At 45.0% G+C, this 11,986-nt stretch overlaps 1 protein-coding gene across 1 annotated transcript; it reads right to left on the reverse strand.

Annotated features, from left to right (window-relative positions):
- Nucleotides 1-1,356: 1,356 nt before the first annotated feature.
- Nucleotides 1,357-9,282, reverse strand: LOC123153217 (tyrosine N-monooxygenase-like). The gene is made up of 3 exons (XM_044572438.1): nucleotides 9,107-9,282; nucleotides 2,943-3,888; nucleotides 1,357-2,004 (listed from the first exon to the last, which is right to left on the reverse strand). Exons 1-3 carry the CDS (start codon nucleotides 9,280-9,282, stop codon nucleotides 1,357-1,359), a joined length of 1,770 nt encoding a protein of 589 aa, XP_044428373.1.
- Between the last annotated feature and the right edge of the window lie 2,704 nt (nucleotides 9,283-11,986).

Consider the following 11,986-nt stretch of genomic DNA (forward strand, 5'->3'; position numbering starts at 1 on the left):
TCATGGAAAAATTGTATTAAATCCTTAGGTTTTTTCCATAGATATGGATTTTCTAAAAGGCCAAAAACATGCATAAAACAACAAGTGACTCTGGGCATTGAATTAATAGGTTAGTCCAGAAAAATAATATAAATTATTATAAAAAGTATTGAAAGTGATATTGCTATAATAGCATGAAACAATCAAAACTTATAAATACCTTTGAGATGTATCACTTACATTATTTTAATGAAATTAGAACTAAAATCCAAATCCACTTTTTGCAAGGTATAAGTTTCTTCCCATGTTACCCACGCAATAGCATATCATGGCTATTTAATACACTCAGTTTCTCTACATTATTCTTTTGCTATGATAGCTTATCTGAATGATCAAAGGTGAGAACTAAAGGAGGATGAAAAGAAAAGTAAAAAAAATTATTCTAAGTTAAATCTTTTGTCATATCATCGAAATGTAAATGTTCCCTAATGCAATTTCTTGCTGAACAACCTATATAAACCTAGCAACCTAGCAATTCCAGTCACACAAGAATAATGTGGTAATATGCTAGCAAAGGGAAGACCAAGTTGAGAAGGCAAAGTGCTAGAGTTAACCCATCGGAGCGGGTGAGGGTTTTGTCCCTAGAGTTGTAATCTATGAGAGGGATCTACCTCCTTGCTAGAGAGTCTAAGAGTCCGACAATCACATCCTCAGCTTCACGCAAATTCTAAAATCAACCACTAGTAGAAGATCAAGTGATCTCCAGTGCCTTCACAACTTATTGGTTGCAAATCCACTACATTCGATGTTTTATAGGACTCCAAATGTATAGAGGTATCCAAATTCCAAGAGTAACTGACACGATGAAAACTCGGCAAGTGGGTTATTCTTGGCTTGAAGGTTTCGTTGGCCAGATCATTGGTTTTCTCTTAAATCTCTCTTCTCCGTCACAAAAGACTCGAAGCTTGGGATAGGCAAGAGTGAAGTGCACTCTAGCGAAGGCTGGAACTTTGTGATCCAATCCAATATTACATTTGAGGGGCTTGAAGGGTCAAAATCCTCTTGAGATGCTTGGGTTCAAACACAAGAGTCATGCAAGAACGCTTGGATCCCAAAATACAATACTCATGCAAGAGATACTTCACGGATTCTAAGGCTCCAAAAAACCATTCGACCTAAACTTCAGATTTGTGCAAGTATAGAAGGGACATGAAAATCTTGGATGGATGATTATTAATGTCAACCGAGAAATAGTTATTTCAAATCAACCGAGCTTTGTATGAATGCAGCTCTACTATAGAAAGAGCTGATCTGAGCTCGCGTTGTGATCAACCGCTCGACTTCATTATTTGCAAAATTAATTATTACAAACATATATTAGATGGTGGTGGCACGGTAGAGGTTTGCTGGCAGGCGCAACTCAGCATGTAGCACCAGCGACTTGGCTAGAAAGACGTCGTGCTTCGCCTCACTGAGATCGATTGCTGCCACGCCCGTTGGCTTGCTCCAAGTGAACCCATGTATGAGCCTGCTGAAGAGCATTATGCACATAGCCGTCCCAAGCGATGCAGCTACACACCCGCGACGGCCGGTGCTAAAGGAGATGAACCTCAGCTCATTCTCAGTGAGTGCCACACCACCATCAATGCCAGCGGCCATATTGATGTGACGCTCTGGCTTGAAGCGGAGCGGCTCATCCCAAACCGCAGGGTTTCGACCGAGCCCTATGCGGCTGAGGATAACATGGCTTCCCTTGGGCACGCGGTAGCCAGCGACAGTGGTGTCAGAGAGCGCAACATGTGGCACGTTGAAGGGTGCCACGGGGTGCAACCGGAATGCCTCACGGACACATGCCTTGGCGTAGATGAGCTGTGGGATGTCAGACTCCTGCACCAGCCGCTCCCGACCCACCACACGGTCCATCTCTTCCACTGCCTTTGCCATCACCTCTGGCGCATTCGCCATCTCTGCCAAGGCCCACTCGATGGCATTCGATGGGTTGTCCACCGCCGCAAATGTTATGTCCTGCACAACACCACCATGCATTTGCAGTACGCATGCAACACATTAGTTAGTGAGAGGAGAAAAGCATTTCTCCCGTGCACGGGAGGTCTTGTGCATGGGAGGGCCGTTCATTTTTCTTGGAGATTCGATGTTGTGCGTTAATACTCTTTGTAGTTTGTCAGATCTTCCTCTGACCACATGCAAGCATATCCTTCACCATCCCATGCTTTGTTATTTTATTTCCAAGGTTAAAACTATTTTATCTTTTAAACCAAAAGTACAATTTATGATCCGTTTGCATATTTGTGTTTATGACGAGGAGAACTTTAAAACTATGCCACTTTTGAATGTGTTTCAGCATGTTCTAAAAATAATCAAATTTTAGAACACACTAAAACACTATTTAAAGTACACAAAATTATGAGATACTTTGTCAAACACAATTAAAGTTCAAAGTTTTGTTTGAATAACTCACTGTTGAATTTTTGCATCAAATTAATAAATTTGTATGAAACAAGTTTGAAGCATGGTAGTTTACTTGTTGAAAATATTTCCTAAAAATATATTCAATATTGGTCTTGTTTGAAAGATCTTGTTAGAAAAAACACAATTATGCAAATAGAATGTAAATCAAACTTTTATTTCAACATACAATATGCACCTATTTATTTGGATGAAACTTGGTGAGTAGAATAACATGTGAATGTATGCTAGATGAGAGAGAAAATATTATAGGTGATGTCAGTGGTCCCATATAGTAATAAATAAAGTGGTGGATGCATGCACGGAAGGTCCCGTGCATGATAGAAAATCCTCTCCGAGAGGAGAAAAGTATTTCTCCGGGAGGTCCTTGCATCCTATAGGATGCTTGGGAATGTTTGACGTGACGTGCATGCATGCAACATAAGTAACTTCTTGTTGTAAAAGTGGTTAACGACCGTCGATGGAACTAGCTATACCTGGGACTGCGCTTTGACCTCCTCGAGGGTGAGCAGCGGGTTGCCGTCAGAGTCCTTGAGCGTGATGAGCACGTCCAAGAAATCGTCGATGTCTTTCCTCTCGCCGGACTTCCACCGCCTCCAGCGCTCGTCGATGACCGTGTCGTGCAGCCGGTTGATGGTGGCGTTGGCCTCCTTGACCATCTTCTCGTGTCCGTCGAGGTCGAGGCCGCGCAGCCAGGGGAGGTAGTCGGAGACGCAGAACGCGTAGAGGAGCCCAAGGGAGGTGAACATGGCGTCCATGTGCTCCACCTCCAACGGCCCCGGCCCGCCGTCGTCGTGCAGCCGGGGCTCGCCAAAGTACCGGCTGCCGAAGAGGAGCCGGCGGATGACGTTGCCACAGTAGTGCCTAGAAACATGCCTGACGTCCACCGTGGCGCCGCCTGACGACGACGACGACAATGACCCCTTGGTGATGAGGTTGTGGACGTAGCGGGTGAGGTTGTCGGCCTCGTCGGCGCGGCGGTCGTGCAGCCACCTGTGGCGCGACGGGCAGACGATTTCGGAGGTGAGCACGCGGCGCATCTTCTTCCACTGGTCGCCGAAGGGGGAGAGCACGGCGTTCCGGTAGCCGCCGCTGAAGGTGGCGGAGGCGAAGGTGAGTGGGCGGGAGGCGAAGTTGGCGTCCTGCTTCTTGAGCACCTCGCGGGCGATCTTGGGGCAGGTGATGGAGACGACGTGGACGCTGCCGAGGTGGACGCAGGCGATATCGGTGCCCATTTCTTTCATCATGTGGTGGATCCACCGGAACGCAGGCTTGTTGAGCATCATCTCAGGAAGGTTGCCGACCACCGGCCACGGCACGGGGCCTGGCGGAAGCGGGAGTGGCGTGGCGGCCGACGAGCACGCACCAGCTCCAGCGCCAGCACCACCACCGCATAGGATATTGTGCCTCTTGGGCCTGAGCCTAAGCACGAGGTAAATAACGATTAGCACGAGCAGCACCGCCTTCGCGTCTACGTTGGAGGAGGCCGTCTGCTCCATTGCTAGCTAGCTAGCTCTGAGCAAAAAGAGCTCCGTTTGTGTAGACCCAAAGATCACACTAGTGGCCACGAGATCATGCACAGCATGCACACAAACAATGTACAAGAGCTGATTATATAGAGATACAATGGATGACTTAGTAATAGTAGCTGACGTCACAAGTAGGCATCATCAACATTATGTCATTAAAAAAACTTAATGGTTTTGCTAAATCTAAGTAGTCTGAGTCTAAGTCATGTCTAGCTGAGAAAAGCAGACCACGGTTAGATGTAAGAAAATCCGGATAGTTTTGCTTAAACACATCTAGATGTGTCATAAGTGTTTTAAATCTAAGTTCCATGTCATTGATATTACGCGGAGATTCGTGTGATTTTTTTTTCATTTTAAGCTTGACCAAGTCACTTAAATGTGCAATAATAAAGGCCATCTAGACTAGACAAACCCACTTTACCAAGAGCAAGATTGACACCATCACACCATCAACCTTAGGCTCTGTTTGGTTCAGCTTTTATCGACTGATTTCGCTGCCATGCGGCAGAATCTGAACCAAAGGGCGAACCCAGCAGAATCCGATTCAGAAATCCGCTACCAAAATTTGAACCAAAAGCGGAAGCAGTCTAGGACATGCTTCCCAAAATCTGATTCCGCTGTGGGCCAAAATCTGAAAAAGCTGTATCAGCTGGTTTGCCAAATAACCTACATCTTTTTCACATCAGATTTTCCACAGCTGTTTTTCCATAGCAGATTTTTCACAGCTGCTTTTAGAAATCCACAGCCGAACCAAACAGGGCCTTAGATTCCTCCTTACTAGGTGGTTATCGCTAACACTTGGGTTTGCCAAATGAAGCTAGCTAATGTTGGTTGTTCTATCTACTCAAATTTGAGTAATAATTTGCGTTGGTGCCCTGGTAGGGCGAGAGCAACAATTTATAGATTCTTGCCAGCACCTTGGGTCGGCGAGGTAAATGTTTCTGGCCGTGTGTATGCAACAACGATATTTGGTGTTAGGTTATTCAGATCGATTAAAAAATTCAACGGCAACGACTGCGGCTCCGGGGCGCTTGTCCTAGGGGCACGTGCATCAAGACTTTTCGGCTGCCATCAACAAGGTCGGCCCGGCTCTGGTATGGGAGCGGCGACAGCTGTGCGTCAATGGCTCGTTCTGGTGGCAGCAATGGTCGTTCGGTGATTCATAAACCTCGATGTAATTTTTATTATGTTTGAGGTGCTTTGTACTTTTGGTGAATCTTTATAATAATCTAATCCATTTTGCCAAAAAAAATTATTATTATCTCGTTTGCATTATATTGTTGCGTTCTCGGTGCATGGATGTGCTCAAGGCCCTTATTTTGCACTTTTCAAGTGTTCAGTTCGACCGATGCAGCCTTCGTTCCCATGCATGCATGATCAACGATCCAGCTGCACGGGCATGGTGCAAGTCATGCATGCTGCGTTCGCTTCAGGTTCCAGCTCCGCATGGCCACGTCGATCACCACATGGCCAGAGGCAATGTATCCTAGTAAAAAATGAACACCCTATAACCCCTAAAAGAAAGGGTCTGCGCCATTATACTTGGAAGTTTTTCCATGGTCAGTATGAACATACGCGGAGACTGGACCCGGTCGAAACCTTTGTGTGATGAAACCTTTGTTTTTTTAAATAGGAAGATGATCCCCGGCCTCTGCATCTGGAAAATGCATGCGGCCATTTTATTGATTATTCTTAAGGATCTTATAAAGTATTACAACAATATGTCTAAATCCGCTATCTTAGCAACATATGCCACTACTTTTATTCATATGATGGAGTGCTAACTGGGCCAAATACTCAGACCACTCACCTAAGCCTATCATCAAAAGCCAGAATCCCCAGCCGAGCCACATACCGGGTTTGGGGCATAAACCGGTCTGACGCACTCACATGTGTCGTTCTGCAATCTTCCACGGGTCCGTCTTCAGAGCAGATATTGAGATTTCTACCTTGTCAGGCCACTCTGCCATCGACGCCACCATGACGCCAAACAGCTACCTCCTCCTGCGCGAGTCCATCACCGTGCATCGGACGCCGAGTCTCCACTGCGCCACGCCGCCGAGATCCGCCGTCATCAATGTGTACGATGAAGCACCGCTCCACCAAAAAAGCCGCCCACTGGTCCCTCGATCCCGTGTACGCCTCCAAGAATGACGCCCCCAAGGAGGAAACAACACCAACGCGCTGCCGTCATCTGATCTACTGATTTAGGATTTTCCCCGGAGGTAGCGGATAGAGGTCTGGAGCTTCTCCACGACGATGCCTTCAAGAAGGTAATGACACAAAAGAGTGCCGCCAACGCCGGTCTTGGCATCAAGCTGAGAACTAGGCTTTCACCTGGATCCGCTCGAGGAACCTCCATCAAGTATCATGTGCATGGGTCGCCGGCGACCTGAGCCGCCGCACATCGAGCAGGTCGCACCGGCCAGATCAGATATGCCCGCACATGGCGCCGACCCAACCACCAAGCCCTCCATGCCGCCACCGCCTATCTGAGGTTAGATGGTCCGTCGCCACAGACCCCCCCCCCCCTTCCCCCGCCGCCAAACGCAGCCAAGGCCGTTGCCCGAAGCAGGGCCACCCGCCACCATCCTCCCTAGGCCGAGGCGGCCGCCGCGCCGCCGCCGGTCAAGGCAGGCCCGCCATGCCAACAAGGCCAAATCGGCCGTGCCACCACACGCCGCGGGGCTTCGCACCGCCCCATGGCGCAGGAGGAAGCCCCCCCCCCCCCCCCCCCCCCGCGCCGCCGCCATCAGCCCCCGGGCTATAGGCCGGCGGTGTCCTTCGACGCTGGCGTCGGGAGGGATGGAAGGACGGGGAGCCCCCGGCGGCTAGGGTTGCGATATCGCCCGAGTCGCCCGAGCGGGGGCAACGCGGGGGGTGCGGGGGCGATGCCCCAAACCAGAGGTGTTGATAAAGAAGAACGCACGAAGATGAAACCTTTGTGATGACGACGGAGACACTGTTGCTTAGAGAAGTCCCATCTTTCATGAGACCACATTAAAGTAACTTGTATATATTTCAGTAATCCCTAAAGAAACTTGTATACGTTAGGTTGTTAGAATCTTAAGCGCCTCGTCTCGCCGATATGCTCCGAGTGTCATATCTGTCCTGTAGCAGGGTCGAACTTACTAAATGTCTCTGACTTTGTGTTGATCAATATATATGTACAGTAACGTGGCCTCCTACCGTCGTACAGGAGGTGATATACACATTCACACCTCCAACCTTTTTGTTTTTGTGCAAATGCATATTCTCTCTCCACATTGAGAACTGAGCGCTAGCTCACGTTGAGTAAATCAACCGTGTTTTTCGCTCCACATTCATGCAAAAGATGATGTAGTGCTTTTATCAAAAGAAGTACTCTCTCCAAGTCTCCATCCACATACTAGTATGTATGCACGCGCAATGCGCATCTTAACAATGTGGGTTGACTTGGGCCGAAGAAAACACTACATGGTATGCTTTGAGAAATCCTATAAAAAATAATTCCAGACAAATGAAAGTTGTGCGCGTACAGAAGCAGGAACCAAATGCCTATAATTTAAATAAGAAAGCTTCTCATGTTCATATACTCAATAACTATCACATGCAAAGAATGTGTAGTATACATAAATTTGGGTACCTATTGCTATGTTTTAATGTAACATTTGCTACAACTTTTGATCCAAAAGTGCACACCAAATCAGTGACGTCATATATGTGGGTGGTGCACTCTTTTTCTTGCTACAGCTTTCCACCCAAAACAGCACTGGTTCAATCTGTTTACTTGTATATATTTCTTCGTCTTACTTTTACCGCTTGTCAGACTAAGTAGTACTGAAGCAACCTACCTATCAACCACATGTACCGCTGCCCGAGTCTACTTTGTTGAAATATTTTGTGCTGCTCCAGGGGGCTGCGAGGAGTGTGGAATCTGGTCTCTGGAAACTCAGTTAGTTCCAACCTGCTGCAGACATGCAGTGGGTTGGTTCTAGAACGACCCAGATAGTTTTGACTCTATGCTACTTCATGGCTGCCTCTGGAACGATCCAGATGACATTCAGCGCTATTGTAGCTGCGAATCCAAGCACTTTTGACCGTCGGATGGACCCCAATGAACGGCTGGATATGCATTTCAATGTTTGAATTCAAACTGATACACTATATAGTAGTATAGATATCTCTATCTCGACTACTATAGTAAACTAATTTTTAAACTTGGATAGGCCACCCACAGTGATGCAAGCAATTCTTAGCCGTTGATTTCTTCCACAGGGTGAATCACTGCCATTTATCAATGTTGAACGCAATTGATCCAATGATCATGGTTTGTGGGATTCGCTCTGCATGGCTGCACACCAAAATGAGGTCAGGGGTGTCTTTCTAGAGCTAACCGCACCAGCCATCCGACAAACCTGACTCTTGCTCGAGAACTTTCACATACGTAAGAAACTTTCAACCTGACTCTTAGACAGAGGGAGGAAAGTTAGTACTCTTAGATAGGGTTAGTACTCTAACCGGAAGGCAATGGACTCTCTGACGATGGTTGTGACATGGACAATCTGAATTGAAAGAAATGTGCGTGTTTTCTGCACAAAAAGAATGATACTGACGCTTTACATTATGCAAAGCATTAAGTAGGAAGCCAAGAGTTGGATCGCCGCTGGGGCGAAGCACCCGAGTTTGTTGATGCCGCGAGAGTAGACCCCATGATGTTTTCATGTGACAATGTAATGCTTGTTTCATGTTGTAGCATTAACTCTGTAAAACTCCTTCTTAATTAATAGATGAGGCAAAGATTTTGCCTTTATTTAAAAAATGCTGACTTGAAGGTTTGGTACATGAAGATTATAACATCAAACTAATTTTATCTGTATCTCATGTTTGAACTTCAAAAAGCTACAAGATTTCAAACACACGTCAATAATATTTCTTTTCAAATAGCAGTATTTTTTTTCAAATGCATTCCTCATATAGAAATTCGTTGTGCTATAGTGATTAGATACGAATAGTAAAAAAACCACAATTTTCCGCTAGAAAACACATATGTACTTTCAAAAATTACATGATAATTTTTTTATAACATAGGATATTTACACTTAGTTTAAATGATTTAGTATTGTGATCACACAAAATAATCTAATGTGTGAAGCACGTATAAATTACAAGTAGGGCCTAATAGGTTTTTCGAGGTTAAATTTGGCCACTGGTTAGCACAGTAATATATGATGCATCTTACACAAAGCATACCATTGCATTTGTATGTGAAAAGAGTTTCTAATGATATAATTTTTATATCATACATCTCATATACTAATAATTTTATCATTGGTCAAAGGGTACCTCGATAAACATATTAAGCCTATATATGTAGATGGAGGAAGTACGTTGTTCTACATGTCTCTCTTTTCTAGAGGATGCGTATATGTCTCATGTTTAGTGCCTAAGCTCCATCGAGTAACTACGTAATGAGAGATGCTACACGTATGTAAAGAACCATACATGATTAACCTAAGAGTTTCGGTGGCAGTTTTTGGTTGGATGAAATCAGGGTGGGGGACCCGCCCCAGTTGAATTCCTTGGGGGGGGGGGGGGGGGGGGGGGGTTACGAAATTTACGTATGGAGTTCGTAGGATTTACGTAAGTGTAGCTTTTTTGTTACATAATTCCAAATTGACCATGTGCGAACGATGTGAAGTAAAAATCAACAAAAAAGGCTCTTCAGGGGATCGAACACGTGAGCAGCCATTGGTAACCGAGAGTTGGCCACAACTCAAGATGATGTTCGTTACTGAATGAATCACAGTGTGAAGTAATAACAATTAAATGCAGCGCCATATCTGAACAATTTGGAAATCTTTTGAACATTTTCGAAAATTCTGAAAAAATGTTAAAAAAGAAAATATTTTCTAGAAAACGTGAACAATTTTTAAGTGTGAACAACTTTTGGAAATTTCCAAAAAAATGAAATTGTGATTTTTTTGGAAAACGATCAACTTTTGAATACCAAATTGTTTTTGTAAAAAAAACATTTATTTTGAAATTCCAGAAAATTTTGAACTTTTTCTAAACCTGCACACATTTTTTGAAAAGCGTTAACAAATTTTGATATTTCTGGACAGTTTTCAGAAATACAACAATTTTGGAAAAATGATTGTTTTAAATTCAAAACAAAATTTGAATGTTTTTTGGAAATTTTGAATTTATGAAACAAGAAGAAAATATAAAGATCGAAAATGAATCAAAAATGGAAACAAAAAACAGAAACCAGCAAAGAAAAACAACAGGAAAATAAATGAAAAACCAGCAAAGAAAAAGAACCAGAAAAAACTTGGAGTATTCTTAAAACCGGAGTAGTAGAAGCTGCTAAATGGGCCGGCCCAGAACCCTGTGCAAAATGCCCCCTATTTGACTCAGGTAATTCCCAATTTTTCATTCAAAATACTCTTTGTTACTCTCAAACTCCTAGGGCCTCTTCTGATTCGCGATTCCAAAAATACGGGAATAGAAAAAAATATAGGAATGGAACATGTTGGTTGCTACATTGGTTGGCATGAGAGATTCTAAAAACAATTAGCAGCAATGGCTGGTGCTTAAGCATGATCAACATGTCGGTTGCCACAGTGGTTGGCATGAGAGATGTCCGGAACATGTAGGGAATATGCTATCCATCAGGAAGAACCGATCGGTCCAGGAGGCCTTGCAGGGTGACCGCTGGGTCCTCGATCTAAGGCATGCCAACAGTAGCGACATCGCCCGCCAAGTCGTCCAACTCGCTACAGAGATCAGAAGCGTCGGCCTTGTCTTGGATGCACAGATGCCTGATTCAATCCGCTGGACGCAACACAGCTCAGGGATGTTCTCCACCAAATCGGCCTACACCGCGCAATTTGCAGAGGGACAGCTCAGTAGCTTTAGATGCCTAATTTGGAAGATCTGGGCACCGGGGAAGATCAAGATGTTCCTCTGGTTCCTCCACCAAGACAAGCTATGGTGCAATGACAGGCTGCAACGAAGGGGATGGACCAATGGCTATTTCTGCTCTCTGTGCATGAGAAACCTCGAGTCATCTTTCCACCTCTTCTGGGAGTGCCCAATCTCCCTGAAGGTTTGGAACCAAGCTGCGGCCTGGGCTGGTTGCCAGGCTCTAAACCCTGCTGGATGGAGCAGCGAGACTACCTCGACGGGCTGTGCAGAAAGGATCATCACCACTGCAGCCTCAGGAAACCGCAAGGGCATCAAGTCGATGCTGGCTCTCATTGCGTGGCACATATGGTTGGAGAGAAACTCCTGTGTCTTCAGAGGGAAACAAGTTGACGAGCGGCACATCGTCGAGGCATGCCGCCGGGACATGGAGCAATGGCGCTTGGCAGGGGCCAAATGCATAAAGCAGCCCTTCGGGGACATGACGTGAAATATCGACATAGCCACACCCTACTGGGAGCTCAGCATTCCTAGTCACTGATTGTAATTTTCTCCCATTCACACGATCACTTGATCGGAACCCCTTTGTCGCTCCCTCCTGCTAAATCAATGAAACACCAGCCGCAAAAGCTGGTTTCTTCAAAAAAAAAACTAATAAGTGGGTGGGAGGGAGGGGGAAGTAGATGATCTACCAAGCAAGAGAAGCACGACCATGGCACCATCAGGGATGTATCTGGTAAACTTGTCGTGCTACCAGTGCGCACCGGATGCCCGTCGCGCATTTACAAATGCTAAAAGAATTTAAGTTTTTTTAGCACATTCATACAACATCGGTCTATGTTGTCATAAATTTCAAATCAAAATTTGAAACATTGCTCAAGGTAAAAAAACAACAAATTCAACACTGAATAGTACATAAACACAAGTTGTTGGGCTTTAGATTTGGTTCATTATCACGTTGATGTCAAATTTGTCATTTTTGTATCTCGTGCATGTTTTAAATTTTGATATGAAAACTTGGGATAACGTACATAAATGTTGTGTCAATGTGCTAGATATTTTTTTAGATTCTTTGAAACAATTTA

This window comes from Triticum aestivum, chromosome 7A, assembly GCF_018294505.1.
Source record: "Triticum aestivum cultivar Chinese Spring chromosome 7A, IWGSC CS RefSeq v2.1, whole genome shotgun sequence".
Taxonomy (NCBI): Eukaryota; Viridiplantae; Streptophyta; class Magnoliopsida; order Poales; family Poaceae; genus Triticum; species Triticum aestivum.